This window comes from Dipodomys merriami, unplaced genomic scaffold, assembly GCF_024711535.1.
Source record: "Dipodomys merriami isolate MVZ:Mamm:240054 unplaced genomic scaffold, mDipMer1.0.p SCAF_1, whole genome shotgun sequence".
Classification (NCBI taxonomy): Eukaryota; Metazoa; Chordata; class Mammalia; order Rodentia; family Heteromyidae; genus Dipodomys; species Dipodomys merriami.
In genome coordinates, this window is record NW_027202270.1 from 115,012,456 (window position 1) to 115,033,015 (window position 20,560).

At 38.7% G+C, this 20,560-nt stretch overlaps 1 protein-coding gene and 1 pseudogene across 2 annotated transcripts in view; one reads left to right on the plus strand and one right to left on the minus strand.

Moving 5' to 3' along the window:
- Map4k5 (mitogen-activated protein kinase kinase kinase kinase 5) overlaps positions 1-20,560 on the minus strand; it is a 107,221-nt gene that overhangs the window by 19,313 nt on the left and 67,348 nt on the right. For both annotated transcript variants that reach the window (XM_070027888.1, XM_070027880.1), the window contains exons 22-27: positions 18,489-18,568; positions 18,101-18,161; positions 12,351-12,465; positions 11,935-11,993; positions 2,220-2,323; positions 1,077-1,254 (exon numbers count right to left, since the gene is read on the minus strand). In XM_070027888.1, coding sequence (XP_069883989.1) covers positions 1,077-1,254; positions 2,220-2,323; positions 11,935-11,993; positions 12,351-12,465; positions 18,101-18,161; positions 18,489-18,568 — 597 coding nt within the window. The remainder of the gene's footprint in view (positions 1-1,076; positions 1,255-2,219; positions 2,324-11,934; positions 11,994-12,350; positions 12,466-18,100; positions 18,162-18,488; positions 18,569-20,560) is intronic.
- Positions 12,972-13,269, plus strand: LOC138804507 (cytochrome c-like; annotated as a pseudogene).

The following is a 20,560-nucleotide window of genomic DNA, read 5'->3' on the forward strand; positions in this document are numbered from 1 at the left end:
ACACACACACACACACACACACACCACACACACACACACACACACACACACACACACACATACACACACATCCCAAAACACTCTTAGCCCGTACCAGTGGGTCAGACCTATAATCCTTACTACTCAGGAGGTTGATCAGAAGATGGTGGTTTAAAACCAGTTGGGGCAGGTTATCTCCAATTAACCACCAAAAATCCAGCAATGAAGATGTGGCTTAAATGGTATCTGTCTTGGGCAAAAAGGCTCAGGGAAAGCACCCAGGCCCTAGGTGGGTTGACTCCCAAAAAAGAAAAAAAAATTCTTGACTGATATTTCCAAATTTAAAATTTGAGAAAAACTTTCCAATCTTTTTGGAGCCTTGGATTAATAAACCCCTAGACTAACTATTTGTAGAAAGTAAAATAAATATTTAAATGGAAAAGCTTGAAGGCTTATATCTCAGAAACTTCTCAAATCTGAAGAGCATACTCCATGATTTTAACTGGTGAAGGGGAAAGAGAGAAGGGATAAAATAGGATAGTTAAAAAGGTAAATAAGATAAATTTATATGCTTAAGAAGCTGGTAAAAAGTTGACTATTTTAGAAAACATTATTTATTAGTAAGTCCAAACACAAACAACTAACTCTTTTATTTGTTCATTTTGTTGGTTGTAGGGCTAGAACTCAAGGCCTTAGTGCTGTTTCTGAGCTCTTTTGCTCAAGGCTAGGCCTCTACCACTTTGAGCCACAGCTTTACTTCTGGGTTTTGAGTGGCTAATTGGAGATAAAGAGTCTCACAGGGACTTTTCTGCTTGGCCTGGCTCTGAATTGAGGTCCTCAGATGTCAGCCTTCTGAGTAGCTAGGATTACAGGTGTGAGTCACTGGCTCCCGGCACACAAGTAACCATTTTAAATGCCAGGAATTTAAGTTTTCCTTGGTAAAATAATTTGTATCAAAGTTCCTCTGACAAAAGTATCATAAACTATGAACTTATAGGGAAACTATGTTCTGAGTATTAAGAGTCCACACCATTTGAATATGCTTCTTTTAAATGCAAAAGCATCAGCATTCTAACCTAAAGTAAAAAAACACTTACCTGCACCAATTTCTGTAAACCATGAAGATGCAGAATTCAAATTGATTGTCTCAAACTGAACTACTTGATTCACTTCAGTGCCTTTACTAATAGCTACACAGACCATGGGGTATTCCTGTTCTGGTATCACCAACATTTCAAAAACGTTCAAAGGACTTGGTAAAGGAAAATCAAAGTGCTGCAAAAAAACAAAAAACAAAAAACAACAGAATAAAATTTAGGAAGAATTTTCCCATTCACATTTCTGAATAAAGCAAACTGACTGGGGCTGGGAAGGTGGCTCAGTGGTAGAGCACTTGCCTTGCATGCATGAGGCCCTGGGTTCGATTCCTCAGCACCACATATGCAAAAAGAAAAAAGCCAAAGTGGCACTATGGCTCAAGTGGTAGAGTGCTAGCCTTGAGCTGAAGAGCTGAGGGACAGCGGCCAGGCCCAGAGTTCAGGCCTCATGACTGGAACCCCCCCCCAAAAAAAAAAACCCACTGACTTATCCATTTTTGGCTTTTTCTGTTTATGTGGTACTGAACCCAGAGCTTCATGAATGCTAGGTAAGCACTCTAACACTAAGCCACATTCCCAGCCCCCGGTTTATCCATTCTGTAAAGACCTAACTCCAGGTCTTTGTCATGCTAAGGACAAAAGTTCCATACAATGAGTTTTATAGTCCCAGATAGATGAATATTATGGATGTGATGGTTCTAATATACTAAGCAAGAACAATATAAAGAGGGAATATTATCAAGAACATAAAACCCCCTAAACAAAATATATAGCTATTACTAACAGAAGTGTGCCTACCCTAAGTAGCAGAAGTGGGGTTTTAAATGTTTACTTCAAAGTTAGGTCCTGGTGGCTCATACCTATAATCCTAGCTATTCAGGAGGCTGAGATCTAAGGGCTGTGGTTTGAAGCCAGCCTGGACAGGAAAGTTCATGAGACTCCTATCTCTAATAAACTACCAAAAAAGCCAAAAGTGGGGCTGTAGCCAAGTGGTAGAGCACTAGCCTTGAGTGAGAAAAGCTCAGGGACAGAGTGCAGGCCCTGAATTCAAGCCCCATGATTTATTGGCACACACAAAAAAGTTTACTTCAGATACATACTAATGTTTTCTAAAGAAGAAAAATTTCAACACGTAATGCATACCTTTATCAACATGAATTTCTGCATTGGCTCATACCATTGAAGTAGAACAATTCCAGACTGTAAAGCTCCACAGAGGTATTTGTGACCTGTGTAAGGGTTTCTGACTGGAAAAAAAGACATAAAAATGAAAGCACATGCTGAATACCTTTACATGAAAACAGTTTAGTCAGCAGCAACAACTGAGTTATCATCATTTCAATGCTAAATTAGCTTTTTCTAAAAAAGTCTGTGCTAAAATAAATGAGGAAAAACAAATTGACTGTGGTTTGCTATTAATATCAAAATACAGATGGAAGAAGAAATTATGAAGTATTATTTGGTTGACAAAGAAAAATCACTATCTTGGTGAACTAGGATGAAAAAAAGGGGAAGAAACCAGAGAACAATGATGTTTATTTCTTATCATTTTACTTTCTTATATCAATTATAAATTATATAATTTACTTCTAAATAATCTTAATATGCAAAGAATTTAAACAGACACTTTTGGCACTAAAAGTTTTGCTCTTAAGGAAACGAAAAGAATAAATTCTGACAAGACGGTCTAAGGATAATAGAAATACATGATTTAATTTTGGCATAGAAGTCTTCAATTACCTACTTAAGGCATGATAAAATAACTCACTGTGTAAGTATGCATTAATTCTTCTTAAGCTTCCTTGATTCAAATCCACAAAATTACAAATTAGTTAGCTCCTTCTATATAATTTGTCTCCCTTATCACTAACATGCATTGATGATGAAAGCACTAATTCTATGGTATTATATAGAAGTTTCTAAAGATTGTAAGCTGATAGATCTTTTCAAGTCATACATCTTAGGAATCTGATCATACACATATACATGATTCTCTTTAGGAAAGTGCTCACAGTGTTTCAAAGTATATGCTAAATAACACTCAGTGAATGATGGCCTGCATAAACTACAAAAGTCCCATAAGACTGCTTGTGACATTGTAACTCTTAGTCTGTGTAAGGACCATATGAAATTGCCTAAAGATACATTTCTCAGAATGGATTTCCATTGTTGAGTGACATATGACTATCCCACACTTATATTTTGTTCTAGAGATTATTTGACGATACTTTTGAACATTTATGGAGTATGATTATCAATGTGTAGATTCACAAAAAAATTTAGAACTCAAGAATTGAAGACATGGACCCATAGCTTGTTCTAGATTCTGTAACTTTCTTGACATAATTAGTGTCAATAATGGTTAGTGAAAGAAGAAAATTAGGTAGTAAAGACTTTAACCTTCTTCAGAAGGTTTGTCCTCTATCATTTGTCCCCTGAGAAACAATCTCTAAGCCTCTGGAAAGCTATGTTTGATGGTAACATCTTTGTATGGGTAAGGCTGGGAATATCAGATAGTTTTATGGAGGGCTAGTCATGCCAGAGAAACCATCAATGTGACTTTGGGTGGGGCTTTGGGTCATGCTGCATTAGTTGCCCCAGGTTGTATACCAAGATTAGTTGTATATAATCAATCACACCTTCATAATGGGGACCCAGTAAAAACTCTTGACACTAGACCTCAAATCATCTTTCCTACTGGCAATTCTTGTGTGTAATCCCACTTACCAATACTGCAAATGGAGGGGTTTAATTAGCGGACAACACAAGCTCCATGTTCAATATTATGTTCTTTTTCCTACGTTCTTCTTCCCTTGACCAATTTTAACTCATATGTTTTCTAGTAGTAATCATGAACATAACTGCATTCAGTAAGTTTTGTGATTTCTTCTAGTAATTTTTGAATTTGAAGGTAGTTTTGGGGGTCCTACCCTAATTTATAATTGATTGTTGAGGTGAGAATGGTTTTATATGGACTGTGCTAATTCATAGTTGAATAAACTCCTATAATAGCATTCACAATGGGCTAGCACTAACTTGCAAGTGTTAGGGTTAAGCAAAGGAATACTGAGATACTATCAGAAATATGGCTTCAAGAATTATGGTTAAAAACTATAGGAACACTAGACTCTGAGAAAACCTTAAGCCTGTTAACTATTTCTGTCCCTACACATTGTTTGTTGTCCTTCAGTGGCCTCTAACCTATTTAAAAATTGTCCTTTCTTCCTATTTATTCTATAAGACTCTTCAAATAACTTAAGTGTTTAGCAAACAATCCAAGATGGCGATGAAACAATAGGGAAACACCATAGCTCTCTCCAACTAAATAAGAGAGTTCAAGTTCCAAAGCTCAGTTCCCCTAAGAGATTGACAACAGCAAAAAGACGAATAAATAGAGAAATACAGGAACTGAAAAAATATAGAAAAAACCCTCAAAACCTGCACAAAGATGGAAAAGTGTGAAGACCCTTCCCTGACCTCTTGCTGTGGCTGCCTGGAACCTCAAAGCCACAGTTGTCAAAAAAACTCCAGTGAGAAAACTCCCATGGCGCGCGACCCCGACAGTGAAAACAGAGACGAAATAAGGTATTGTGTAACCCAGAACCGGAGCTCCCACCACCACCCTGCTCATCCCATAATCTTCGCCAAAAGAATGCTGTAGTGACCAGTGGTCTACAGCACACAGATACAGGGATCTGCCAGAGCGCAGGACAGCCCTAAAGAGTACTCCACGGGGGACACTCCCCTCACCCCCCTTGCCGTGGGAGACCAGCACTGGTGGTAACCCCCAGGGTTTGACCTGGACTCCTCCTCCTCCTGTGTGGGCTACTGGTCCCACAGAAACTAGGAATTGTGAAAGCACCCCAGCTGAGTGGAGTACAACCCAGCTGCCAGGCTTGACCAAGAGTACCCCTGGACCAGAGATCCAACAACCTACACGGCTGGTCCTTGACTGAAGTTGGGAACTGCTTGCAGGCTCCAGAAGCCAGTGGCGGAAAGAGCCCTAAGAGTGTGCCCCAGAAGGCAGACCCAGAAGTTCAGGTCCCTGAGTCCCATTCTGAAGTCAAGAACCGCGTGTGGGTTCAGTGGCAGGAGCCCCACCTGTGTGCCTTAGGCAGGAGCTCGAACAACTTAAACCCAGGGTACCTGGCTGAAGTTGTGAACTGCACATAGGTTCCAGCAGCTGGTGGAGTCCACCCAGCCCACCATGTTTGGCTCGGAGCGCCCTTGGGAGAGGGCTCAAGCAACCTAGGCTATGGATCCCTGGCTGAAGTCAGAAACTGTGAGCAGGCTACAACTGGCTGTGGAAGGAGCTCCACCTGGGTGCCCCTGGGAGGGAGTCCAAGCGGCCTGAGCTGCCAGTCCCAGGCTAAAGTTGGGAACTGTGCTTGTGGGCTACAACCGCCTGTGAAACAAACTATACCTGTGTGCACCAGGAAGGAGATCAGGCAGCTTAGGCCGCCAGTCCCTGGCTGAAGTTGGAAATTGTGTGTGAGCTCCAGCAGGTGGCTGAATGAGCTGCATGTATGTGCCCCAGGTAGGAGCCCGAGCTGTCTAAACCACCTGTCCCTGGCTGAAGTCAGGAACTGAGCAAATGCCTCAGCAGAGGGTGGAGTGTGTCTGCCCACCAGAATCTATCAAGTGTGAGCTCTACCTGGGTCAGACTAGCAGCTGGAGGTTGGCCCCTCCTCCCAACAGAACGGAGACCAGGTAAAGTCCCTCTCAGCCATCCCAGGACAGAGAGCAAGCTTCAACAACTGACCCAGGAACCACCAAATACCAAGCAAAGGCAGCTACCTATTGACCAAACCAGTGAAGAGTTTAGGATCTGACTCTAATAATCCCTGAATCCCTATGAGGAAAATCACAGCGAAAAATTACGAGATTCATCAACAGCCAAGAAAGCAAACCATCTCCAAAGGCCAGCAGCCACCCAGGAAAGAACTCCAGTGAGAGTGAAAAAGAAATGGAAGACAAAGGCTACATCCAGGAGTTCATACAGGCAATGACCCATGAATTAAAGAGAGAAATGGATCAGAAACTTAAAGAACAAAGGGATGAAATATCAAGAGAGCCAGGATTTCAAAAAAAGAGATGCACTCAAGAATACATGCAGTACACACCTCGTAAGATGAACTTACCACTTTGAGAACTGACATACAAGTCATAAATAAAGCTGGGGACTGGTGGCTCCTGCCTGTAATCCTAGCTGCTCAGGAGACTGAGATCTGAGGATCACAGTTCAAAGCCAGCCAGGCAGGAAAGCCTGTGAGAATCTTATCTCCAGTTAACAACCAGAAAACCAGAGTGCTTAAGGCAGAGTGCTTGCCTTAAGCCGAAGAGCTGAGGGACAGTGCCCAGGCCCAGAGTTCAAGTTCCATGACCACCACCAACAACAAAAGAAATCACAAATGGTTCAGTTTTCTCCATGCAAATCACAATGAAATCCATAGTTAAGAGTGAATGAAATGGAAAATAGAATATCAAGTACTGAAGACAAAATGCAGCAACTGGAAAAAAAAGTCACAGATATGGAAAAAACACTCAAAATATGCCAAAGGGAAGTCCAAGAACAAGTAGACAATGCCAAGAAATTTAACCTTTGTATAACTGGGGTCAACAAAGGTGAGAAATATCAGAATAGAGGGATGTAACACTTATTCAATAAGATTATCACTGAAAATTTCCCCAATCTTAAAAGAGAAAAATCTCACCTATGTAACAGAAGCACACAGAACACCTAGCAAACAGGATCTCAGGAGGAACAATTCTAGGAACATCATAGTAAAAACACTAGATCTGTGTAACAAAGAAATAATCTTGCATGTGGCAAAAGCAAAGAAGGAGCTACACTATAATGGGAAAAAAGTCAGTATCACTGCAGATCTCTCCACACAGATTCTATTTTTTTTTGTTTTGTTTTTTTGGGTCTGGTCGTGGGGTCTGAACTCTGGGCCTGGGCGCTGTCCCTCAGCTCTTCAGCTCAAGGCTAGTGCTCTACCACTTGAGCCATAGCGCCACTTCCGGCTTTTTTCATTTTGCTTATGTGGTGGTGAGGAATCGAACCCAGGGCCTCAGGCATGTAAGGCAAGCGCTCTACCACTGAGCCACCTTCCCAGCCCTCCACACAGATTCTGAATGCAAGGAAAGCCTGAAAAAGTACCATCCAGGCCCTGAGAACCAATAACTGCCAAGCCAGACTGCTATATCCATCAAAGCTAGCATTCGCATTCGACAGGGAAACTAAAATTTTTGATAGTAAAGAAAAACTAAATGAATTCATAAACAATAAGCCAGCACTACAAAGAATATTAAGCGGGGGAATACAATCTGAAGAAAACAATCAAGATCAGGGATCCACATCAGACAGTATCATTAGACTAACTTAGTAAGCACAGTAGGAAAGAAGAAAAACGTAGGAAGCAGGAAAATGACAGCAAACACAATGCACCTCTGCATAACCATAAATATTTATGGACTCAATTCACCCATCAAAAGAAAAAGAACTGCAGATTGGACCAGAATAAAAGATCCATCCATTTGATGTCTTCAAGAGATCCATCTCACAGCCAAAGATGAAAACAAACTCCGAATGAAGGGATGGAGGAAGATCTACTATGCAAATACTCCCAGCAAGAAGGCAGGAGTTGCCATTCTGATATGTGACAAAATAAACTTTTCATTAAAATCAATACAAAAAGACAAAGAAGGACACTACATATTAATACAGGGAAAAATCCATGAAGAGGATATCACCATTATCAACTTATACTCTCCAAACATTGGAGCACCCACACACATTGAGCAAATACTCTCAGACTTACAGAAAAAAATAGATCCAAATATAATGCTAGGAGACTTTAATACTCAGCTCTGACCAAAGGACAGGTCTACCAACCAGAAGATTAAACGATATCATCTCTCAAATGGACTTAATAGTCATCTTCAGAGTTTTCCACACAACAACAACCCAGCCAGAATATTCTTCTCAGCAGCCCATGGAACTTCCCCCAAAATAGATCATACAACAGTTCACACAAAGAATATAAGCAAATACAAGATGATCGACATAATCCCTTGTGTTCTATCCGACCATAGTAGAATCAAGCTAGTTCTCAATAACAAAGCATTCTGTAGAAATTACTCAAATACATGGAAACTGAACTTCACACTTCTGAGCAACACCTGGGTCACAGAAGAAATTAATCAAGAAATTAAAAAGTTCCTAAAATTCAATGAAAATGAATATACATTACAAAGAAACCTGTGGGACACGGCAAAAGCTGTCCTGAGGGGCAAATGTATTCCCCTCAGTGCACACATCAAGAAAATAGAGATAGACTGAGTAAATAATCTCATGATGCAACTAAAACTGCTAGAAAAGCAAGAAAAAAATTGAACCCAATGTTACTAGATAGAGGGAGATAACCAAAATAAGAGCTGAAATTAATGAGATAGACTAATAAAACTATAAATAACACTATTAAACCAAAAAGCTGTTTTTTTGAAAAAAATAAAATTGATGGACCTCTGGTAATATTAACTAAAAAAAGAAGAGGTGACCCAAACCATTAAGATCAGGGATGCCACAGGAAAAATTACAACAAACATCCAAGAAACCCAAACAATCATAAGAATCCATTTCCAGAATCTATACTCACTAAGGAAGAAAATCCTAGCAGAAATGGATGAAGTTTTAGAGAACTACAAATTGCCCAACTTGAACCAAGAAGAAATAAATCAATTAAATAAGCCAATAACTTACAAAGAGATCGAGGAAAGTAATCAGAAGTCTTCCAATCAGGAAAAGCACAGGCCCAGATGGACTCACTACGGAATTCTAGAAGACCTTTAGGGAGGAAGTAACATCCATACTCCTCAAGCATTTCAATGAAAGAGAAACAGAGGAAGAAATCCCAAACTCATTCTATGAAGCCAAGATCACATTCATCCCCAAACCAGGCAAAGATCCAACAAAAAAAGAGAACTACAGACCAATCTCTTTGATGAATACAGATGTAAGGGTCCTCAATAAAGTTTTAGCTAATGGAATCCAGAAGCATACAAAAAAAACATATAATTATGATCAAGTAGGCTCATCCCAGAGATGCAGGGATAGTTTAACATACGTAAATCAATTAATATAATCCAACACATCAACAGATCCAAGGTCAAGAACCACATGATTACCTCCATTGATGCAGAAAAGGCTTTTGATAAAATACAACACCCATTCATGTTAAAAGCTCTGGAGAAAACAGGGATAGAAGGAACATTCCTTAAAACTATAAAAGCCATATACGACAGACCAATAGCCAATATATACTGAATGGGGAAAAACTACAACCAATTCTCCTAAAATCAGGAACAAGGCAAGGATACCCACGCTTCTCTGTAACCCTTAGCCAGAACAGTAAGGCAAGAAAAGGACATTACAGGGATCCACATAGAGAAGGAAGAAATTAAACTATTACTATTTGCAGATGACATGATATTATACCTTAACAACCCCTAAAAACTCCACTCCCAAACTCCTAGAACTTATAAACTACTTCAGCAAAGTAGCAGGATACAAAATTAACTCACAAAAATCAATTGCCTTTTTGTACACCAACAATGTACAAGCAGAAAGGGAAATCAGGGAAACAACCCCATTCACAGTAACCTCAAAAAAAATCTAGGAATTAACCTAACCAAAGATGTAAAGGACTTATTTAATGAAAACTATAAAAGCCTAAAGAAAGAAATCAAAGAGGACATTAGGAAATTGAAAGATCTTCCGTGTTCTTGGATAGGTAGAATCAATATTGTGAAAATGGTCATACACTAAAAGTGATAAACAAATTCAATGAAATTCCCATCAAAGTCCAGGCAAAAGAAACAATGCAGGAGGGATCACAAAACCAGATTTCAAGCTCTAATATCGAGCCATAATAACAAAGACAGCTTGGTCGTGGCCCCAAAACAGACCCGAAGACCAATGGAACAGATTAGAAGATCCAAAAATAAAATCACATACTTATAGTCAGCTAATATTTGACAAAAGAGCCAAAGACAGGGCTGGGAAGGTGACGCAGTGGTAGAGGGCTTGCCTTGTATGCATGAGGTCCTGGGTTTGATTTCTCAGCACCACATAAGCAGAAAAAGCTGGAAATGGTACTGTGGCTCAAGTGGTAGAGCACTAGCCTTGAGCTGAAGAGCTGAGGGACAGCGCCCACATCCAGAGTTCAGGCCCCATGACCAACAAAAATAAAGAGTCAAAGATATTAGTGGAAGAAACATAGCCTCTTCAACTATTGGTACTGAGAAAACTGGGTAGACACATGCAGAAAACTAAAAGTGGACCCCAGCCTGTCACCATGCACTACCATCAACTCAAAATGGATTAAAGACCTTAACATCAAACCTGAATCTCTGAAACTACTACAGGACAGAGTAGGAGAGACACATGAACTTATAGGCACAGGCAGAAACTTCCTGAACAGAGTCCCAGGGTCACAAATTGAAGCGAGACTCGACAGGTAGGATTATCTTATAATAAAAAGTTTCTGCACAGCTAAAGACATAGCTATCAAACTAGAAAGATAGCCAACCAATTGGGAAAAAAATACTTACCAGATATTAGACAAAGGCCTAATACCCATTATATACAGGGAAGTCAAGAAATGAATCCCTTCTGAATCTAACAAACCAATCATTAAATGGGCAAAGGAACTAAAGACAGACTTCTCAGAAGAGATAAAAATGGCAAAGAAACACAAGGCAATGTTCATCATCCCTGGCTGTAAAGGAAATGCAAATAAAAACAACCCTGAGATACCACCTTACCCCAGTCAGAATGGCCCACATTCTAAATTCAGCTCATGACCAATGTTGGAGGGGATACAAAGAAGAATCCTATTGCATTGCTGGTGGGAATGTACACTAATACAACCACTTTGGAAACCAGTCTGGAAGTATCTCAGAAAGCTAAATATAGACCTCACCTTTGACCCAGCCATACCACTTGTATCTACCCTGAGCAACAGGAATCAGAACACATGCACCTCCATGTTTATTGCAGCACTGTTCACAATAGCTAAGATATAGAAACAACCCATATGCCCCACTACAGATGAATGGATCCAAAAATTGGGCACCTATATACAATGGACTATTATGCAGCCATTAGAAAGGACAAAATAATGGCATTCACAAGGAAATGAATGGAACTAGAAAAAATTATTTTGACGAGGCAAGCCAAGAACAAAGAGACAAATAGCACATGGTCTCCCTGATATGGGGATGTTAAATCCAAAATTCAAGGAGATATGACAAAGTAAATAGGACTCAAGAAACAAAGGACATCTTCTTAATTTGTCCTATCATTTCTAAATGAATCCATGTTCTTGACCTCATATATGCCATATATTTGTGCACATCTGAGGGAAGCTAGGAGGAGGGCACAGAATCAGAGGGAATCGGGAAAAAATACAGCGAAAGGGCCCATTCAGCTGCACTGGACATTGATGAAAATAAATTAAGTAACTCAAGGACAATGATGGGAGGGAGAGAATGAATGGGAAAGAGGGAACAGCTTACATTAAGCAAAAGGAAAGAAATGTACATATCACCCAATGTGGAAGAAATAGTTGTATTGTCAAAGCTCATAGAATTCACAAACTTTATAGAACATGATAATGACAATTTGCCTTGTGAAGATTAACATGTTTGTGACTTTAAGTATCACTATCCCACAATACTGTGAAATTTGTGAAATTTATGTAATCACTTAATCTCAATAAAAAATTATTTTTAAAAAAAGGAAAAAAGTGTTAGAAATTCTAATTGCCCAGTTTGAGAAATAGCATTTACTTACCTATACAACATTTGTGGCAGCCTTTCGTATCAGGAATCTTTGTTGTTAAAGCGAACTTTCTGAAAACATGAGACAACACAAATGTACTGTATTGTAATGGTTGTAGTGTGATCTATGAACCAGATGTATCAGAACTGGGACAGAAAGGAGTTCTAAAAACACTAGTTGGACCTTGATTTCAGACTATCTGATTTTACAGGATTGAGGTAGGGCCTGATAATCTACATTATCAAACTTTTATAAATACTTTTATGAATACACTTTTATGAATACTTGTGAATAATTAAATTTAGAAACATGTAATTTAGTGTAAATTACCTTGAAAATTAAGAAAAATAAGGGCTTTTTTATCTAACTGATATACAAAGAAACACTAATTCCCTTCACTCTCATTAGAATCAAATGGTATTTTGTACCTTGGCAATATGCGGTCTGGAAACCTATGAGTTTGAATATGGGCAGCAAGGCCTGGCTTTTTGGCTTGTTCAAACAAAGCAATAAGATTATGAGAGTAGAGTTGAAAAGTTTTTCCTGTAAAAGAGAAACATGTTATCTTTATTAGCATCATTTACAGCAGAGGAATATAATTTTCAAGTCAAAAAATTAATGATTACCTTCTAAAATGAAGAGTCCAGTAATATTCAGAGACCAAGCAAAACAGAAAAACATGCAAAAAAAAAAAACAACACACCAAACTGTTAATACTGTTTTTGAATGCAATAGGTAAAAAAATCTTGAGTGATAATTGTTTTCAAAACATATCAACTTTGATTAGACTGTAGTTATTTCAAACTATTAACATAAGAACCATGTAAATATATGTAAATGTATACATATGTAGGTACACACAAATATATATATATATATATATATATATATATATATACACACAAACATGTATATGTATTTATCACTGAGCATTGTCTTCTGAGGAAGGATCCCAAATTACACTGTTCATAAAAATCAATTACAGAGAGCGGGTGTCTGGCTTTGGAACTGTTATCCTTCTGTGATAGCGATGAAAGAGTGAATGCAAAATGGGTGATGTTGAGAAAGGCAAGAAGATTTTTGTTCATTAGTGTGCCCAGTGCCACACCATTAGACTGGGCTTAATCTCCATGGTCTGTTTGGTGGGAAGACAGGTCAAGCATGTGGATTCACTTACACAGATTCCAACAAGAACAAAGGCATCACATAGAGAGGATCACTGATGGGAGTACTTGGAGAATCCCAAAAGTACATCCCTGGAACAAAAATGATCTTTGCTGGCATTAAGAAGGGAGAAAGGGCAGATTTGATTTGATAGCTTATTTCAAAAAAGCTACAAATGAGTAATAGCCACTGCCTTATTTATTGCAAAAGAAATGTCTCATGGCTTTTTAAGTATACCATAATTCAACTGATTTCTAATATCAGATTTCAGATCATGAATGCCTGGCAGAATATTTTTGGATGGTCTTGATTTAAGTAAAACTGGCTTGTAGTTAAGTGAATATGATCTTTTAAAAAAAGATTATGTACATTTATGGCTTTATACAATTATAATGAAGATTGTTCTTGTGTCTGTTAAGCACATCAGCATCATCAGGCACTTCTCAGGGAGTACTGGGCAGGGATGTAGAATCCTGTTACTAAACTTGGTGGTGAAACTCAGGAAGGTGTGACTCTACCCTGATCTAAGACTTAAAAGGCCATCATGGCCATGGTGCCAGGCTGTGGGTCGCCCCCCACCCTCCTAGGAGAGAGAGAGTCTACTTTTGTTTGCAAAAACCACACTTTTTTTGCTGAAAGATTACTCCCTAACTAAAACCACAAGAGAATCTTCTCCTTTAAAATCAGTTATATTTTAGAAATTAAATTTATATTTTAGGGGGCAGAATGAAGGGGATGGAGAAGGAGAGCTCAGGTCACATATATGCAGCAGTTGAGAAAGTTTAAAGTGTACACTTTTTGGAGACTGGTTTCCATTTTTACATCCTTATCCTGTTCTTGGTGCATGCCATCAATTTACGGCTCACTGGGTTACAACATTTGCTAATTGACCTAGACTTCTGTCGGTTTGTCAACGTAAAACTTTTCAAGTAATGTGTCTATTATCTAAATATATTCCATACATCTATATTATGGAAACAGTACATCTTTATATTTAAAATATCTGAATAGTTCTATAATACAATGTTTTTTAACAATAGTACAAACCAGAGGAAATAAAACAAGGCTGCATAGGCAGTATCATTTGTACATTTCACAAAGCAATCCTGTACAATATACTAATTACTCCAGAAAGTCAGTATTCTTTATAGCAAAAGAACTCCCAGAGGCCCCATGATATTTGCTTTCAAGAAATGTGAGAGGAAAAACGAACTTTACAACTTGGGGGGGGGGGAGGATCAGGTGGGGGGAGATGGGTGGGGGGAGTATGGGAAGGGATAGGAAGGGGAAACAAAGAGGAGGCAACAATGCTTGATAAGAAATGTACTGGTTATCTTGCCCATGTAATTGTAACTCCTCTGTACAGTATTCTGACAAAAAAAAAAGATATGAGAAAGAAGGCGACGTTTCCTGAATCCCCAATAGCTATCCACGATCTACGCTAGGATTTTGACACAAAGAAAATGGAGGTGGGGAAAGATTAAGCATTTTCCTGAAGTCACACTATGAAGTAATGATATGACTTGGGTTGCCTCTGTGGTGTTAGAGCACGGGCTCTGAGGCTCCTTCTGTACTGGAGAAGCCATGGTGTTGGAAGGAGGAAAGTGCGAGGACATGGGAAGAGAAGTGAGCATACAGGTTCTCTGAACCAACAAATTCTATCCCATGGGCAGGAGGCTCTTCTGGTGGAACCAAGGTTTCTAAAACTGAGTGTTGATGACAGTTAAAACATGGTTACTCAATAAATGCCCATAACAGAAAAAGTCACAGTGGGAAGCTAGGGGCAGAGCTGTCCTGTTGTGGGATGCAGCAACACTACTGCATACCTGTTCTTCTCAAAGTCATGGTGTTGAGCATTCCACAGGGCTTGCAAATAGCAATGGATGGAGTTCAGAGATAAAGCCAATAAACCCATCTGTAAGTTACAGGTAACAATGAAGTATATGATCTTAAAAAATAATACTGTTGGGGGTGGGACAGTGGCTCAGTGGTAGAGTGCTTGCCTTGCATGCAGCACCACATAAGCAGGAAAATCTGGAAGTGGCATTGTGGCTCAAGTGGTAGAGTGCTAGCCTTAAGCTGAAGAGCTCAGGGACAGTGCCCAGGCCCACAACCGACAAAAAAAAAAAAAAAAAAAAAAAAGTCATTTTTTCCCCCCCTTTCCTGTCATATGATTGGACTTACTAATGTTCAATTTTTCAGCAGGATAGGGAATATTTACGTATCTAAAAACAACAAAAAATCCTCAATTACAATCTGAGGACATTTAACAATAGTATCTTTGCCAGCACCAAATTAGCTTCATCTGAATCTTTCCACTTCATGAGGAACATCAATTCTTCATTTCCTGTGGCACCAATTATTGGTTCAGGCTCTAGACCCTTAGCAAGGGCCCGTTGGATTATAACTAGCTTTGCTATCCTCCGTTGCTGTACTACCTTCAGATTTGTTGGTAGCTTCTTGAGAATTCAGAAAAGCCTCGATTAAATCTGGACAACTTAATGTTCTTCTCGTTGCCAGGTATTTTTTTTTGGGGGGGGGGGGTTTGGTTGTCGGGCCTGAACTCTGGGCCTGGGCGCTGTCCCTCAGCTCTTTGGCTCAAGGCTAGCACACTTGAGCCACAGCGCCACTTCCAGCGTTTTTCTTTTGCTTATGTGGTGCTTAGGAATCGAACCCAGGGCCTCATGCATGCAAGGCAAGCGTTCTACCACTGAGCCACTTTCCCAGCCCCGTCTTCCTGGTATTCTGTTGCCATAGTTCCCCTACTGCTTTCTTTCAATTAGCTTCCAGGTCTTCCTGGTAGCCTTGTACCTTCTTTCCCCTGCTTTCGCTTTCAATTTGCCAACTTGCTTCCACTGCTCCGAACCTGCAGCCTATATATAGGTTGCACCCCTTCCCCACCCAACTGGTCAACTGCCATTCATGCCCCTTCCCCAAGCTGCCCACTGTCCAATCACACATGATCACACATGTGGGGCCTGACTCCTCACCCTCCAGCAGCAGGCCCCCCTCCCTGCTGGGGGCAGTGACCGGCAGCCTCTCAAAGTTCTGCCCCCTCCAGTGGGACGGGCCACTGGGCCACACTGATTATTGGGCCCTGCTGATTATCGGGGCTCCACCGGTTATTACAAATACTATCTTATGATTCCTCATTATTTAGGGCTTATTAATATAACAATAAAAAACAGTACTTACACATAGTCTTATCTTGGAAAAATTGTTTTCTCAGAATAGAGATATTCTAATACTACACTTTTCTTCTTTATTCAGTCCCCTTATGCACATAGTGAGCTCCCAGCTAGCTCGGAAACTAAGCATACAGTCAGTATGTTGAGCTACCAACCTATTTTTAGTTCCATCAATCATTTAAACTACAACACAGAAAGTAGTTATAGGCTGTTCCCTGTATTCTTTTAGTTAATTTATAAATATATAAAAGTAATATATATTTGTGAGAATAATGATGACTACAGATAAAAGCAGCAAAAAGAATGTGCAAAATTCAGAATTGTTAGCTCAAATAGAATTGGATTAAATTTCTTTCCATAGAGTAACAATACTTTCTGTGGCCCGGCATGGTAGTACACATCTATATTGCAGCTACTTGAGAAGATCAGGAGGAATTTAGGTCAAGACCATCCCAGGCAAAAAGTTACCAAGACACTGAGATACCCATCCAACAAAGAAGCTGAGTACAGTGGTGTTCCAGCTACTAGGATGGCATATGTGCGAAGATTTTAGTCTAGGCTGGCCCCAAGGAAAAAGCAAGACTCTACATAACAAATAACTTAAGGGCTTGAGAGCATGGCCCAAGTTATAAAGCATCTGCCTAGCCAGTACAAGGACTTGAGTTCAAATAATCAATCAAACAAACACACACACACACACAAATTGGTAAACAAAATTTAAAATGATTTTAGGGACATATAATTAAGCTCAAAGAGATTAAATACTCGTTTTTTTAAGGACCCCAGTTTTTTAGAAATCATTTATGCAGAAAAAGCATGTTCTTTTAGGAAGACCTTGTTATTAGCTCAAGTACATGTATTCCTGAAGAATCTACACTAGAGAAAAATAATCATTATCTTGGTACTTTACTCTTAGAATGAAAGCATTCAGTACATCTCTAAGGTAGCTATTCAAATCTAAAACACTGATACATGAAAATAAAAAAGTATGGAAATACTGCAACCCATCCACTTATTCACTGCCAACAATCACTAAAAAAACAAAAACTACAATAACCAAAATTAGAATAAGTTACACTGGAATCATCATTTAATGGAATCATCATTTAGCTCTCTGACAACTTTATGAAACTATTTTTATTACCCCATCAACTTCATTTGACATCTTTCATTTGAGGCTAAGAAAGGGCAAGTGACTTGCTCAAAATCACAGAAAAAAACCCAACAACAAAGTGTGTGTGTGTGTGCGCGCGTGTGTGCATGCGTGTGTGTGTGTGTGTGTGTGTGTGTGTGTGTGTGTGTGTGTGTGTGTGTGTACGTGCACTCAATGTATGCAAGTGCTGGTACTGGGGCTTGAACTCTGGGCCTGAATGTTGTCCCTTCTTCTCTCAAGGCTGGTGTTCTACCACTCCAGCCACACCTCCATTTATAGCATTTTACTGCTTAAATGTATTCAAACCTTGATCCTCCAATTTGGGTCCCCTGAATAGCTAGGATTACAGGCCTGAGCCACCAGTGCCCAGCCTCAATCCTCTTTCTTCTTCAATTGTCAATACTATATGGCAGGCAAGAATTATAGGTGACTAAAGAGGCTGAGTGGAAGGGATCTGGCTCAGATGTTAATCACTATACTACTCTCTCAGTAGTCAGATGCTGGGAGCAATGGACTTCACAAAAAACAAGATCCTTTCTCAAAGTTTTCCCAAATAAGTAGAAAACATCCCTAAGTCTTAAAGTTACTTACAAATTCCTCAGAATGATATTTTAATACAATATCTACTAAAATAACATTTCTCTACTTATCTGCGATTTTAAGTGATACATACCTGATAATGACATTAAAGTATTATTGATAACATATAGCCAAGTACACTTCCGTGGGAATAGCTAAAGAAAAAAGAGGAAGATAGTTAAATATTTCCATGTTCTGCTCTTAAAATCCTTTATCTACAAATTCCAACACTCTAAAATAGTGTGGCTCTGTGCTGCAGTGCTTTCCTGGCCTTCCTTGGGTTTGCTTTCTACCACCAAACAGCATAAAACAAAAATCAACTGTTACAAAAATATTTTCTGATTTTCAGGAAATATTTTGACATGAATAAGGTCAGTACAATGTTACCCCTTTAAATATTTACCAATAAAATTGAAATTGATAAAATTAAGCTATTTAAAAAATTTGCCCAACTGATTTTCTGAATTGAAGTGTTTCATTACCTGTTCCATAGTTGCTTCATGTAGCTCATTGAGATTCAATGTGTAAATACCATCTTCAGTTCCAAAAATAATGTACTGATCTGAAACAGTTCACCAATTACCAGAACTTACTATCATTTCCTGAAATTACTCACTAAAATAATATTTTACATTCTTACATTAAGAATTTGAATCCATGTACCCACCCATCCAATGTAGAACCATTTTCTAAACTTCATGCCATATCACCTTTCCCCAATATCTTTCATGTTTTCAAAGCAGATATGTTTTGTTGGATAACTCACACTCACTTTACTATTCTGTTTGCCCCTTCAATATAATTATCATATCCTAATATTTTATTATAGTGATGGATTTTTTTTGCAAGATACTGCAAACAGTCCAACAAAGAAACTATATAGTAAATATAAATTATATATCAGGACACACAACAATCAACAAATACACCTAGTGTTTAGATGTTAGTTTTATGTAAATACAATCTTCTTAAAACGCACCAGAGTTTCTTGGAGAAAAATTAACTCCTATTCTAAGGCAAGAAAAGTAAAAGATAAATCCAGAGGTGTGCACGCGCGTGCGCACACACAGATTTGGATACTTCAAACAAAACGACACAGGACCTGCCACTGCTGCTTAAAAATGAGGAATAATTTAAAATGTAAACAATGTAAAATAAAAATAATTTAAAATGTAAAAATGTCAAAGGGAAGGGGTAACAAGTTTGACAAGAAATGTACTTATTACCTTACTTATATAACTGTAACCCCTCTGTACATCACTTTGGCAATAAAAAAATTAAAAAAGAAATTAAACAAATGAAAATAAACAAATAAATAAATAAACATTAAAAAAATAAAGAGTAGCCAGGTACCAATGGCTCAATGCCTATAATCCTAGCTACTCAGGAAGCTGAGATCTCAACTCTTCTTCTAGCTTCTTCTGTGATTAATTGGAGATAAATCTCATGGACTTTCCTGCCCAGGCTGGCTTCAAACCTCAATTCTGAGATCATAGCCTCCTGAGTGGTAGAGAGCCAGACTTGAAAATGGAACAGTATGCATACCCATAGTTTAAGCCCCAGGACTGGCAAAAAAAAAAAAAAAGTGATGGAGCATATGAATTCATGGTTAAGTATAACATGTAATGGATTAGAGAAACAGAAACAACACTGTTGGGACAATTTTTTTTAAAAGACAGACTCCTGTTATGTCAAGGGCTAGGATTACAGGTTACTACATTTGGCTCTAATCTTTATTAACTGTACTGTGGTATAATTCCCCATCCACCCCCATATTGTTAGAAGTTGAATTCAAGACCTCTCATAGGCTAGGCAAAGACTGCCACTGAATACCCCAGCCTAAGAAATGATTCTTGGTACCAGAATCTGTAGCTCAATGGTAGAACAATTCAAGTAGAGGAGTATGAGCTTTCCAAATTGCTTAAGTATTCAGAGAAAATGTTTATGTGGATAGAAAAAAGTAAATAAATAGGCAAAATAACTGGTGATTCTGGGTCTGAGGTTCTTGCAGTATTTTTGTAAATTTTAAGTGTTAAGTTATACCAAATAAAAAGTTCTAAACAAAAAAAAATTTAATTGTTGAAAAAGATTTTTTCAATTGTGCTTTGTAATAGTGGCATTTAAAGCAGATCATTTTGACTTTTCTTTATTGTATTGAAGCAGAAACAAACACTTCCTGAACCTACTACCCCTGCTAAGTGTCAGATGAACAAATAGGCTTCCTTTCTTATTACAAATGATAATGCTGAAAATTACAAGTGTTAAACATATTTCCAAGTCATATTAAATTAAATTAAATTAAAGACTATATGATTCCCCATTTTTGTCTCTATATATCATGCACCTCAATTTTTTTTTTAATTGTATTTTATTTTATTTGAGAACATACTGTACAGAGGGGCTACAATTACATGGGCAGGATAATGCATACATTTCTTACCAAGCATTGCAGCCTCCTCCTTTGTTTACCCTTCACTTCCCTTCCCCGCCTCCCCCCTCCCCCCACCCAATTTTACCCCCCTCCCCCCACCCAATTATACCCCCCTCCCCCCCC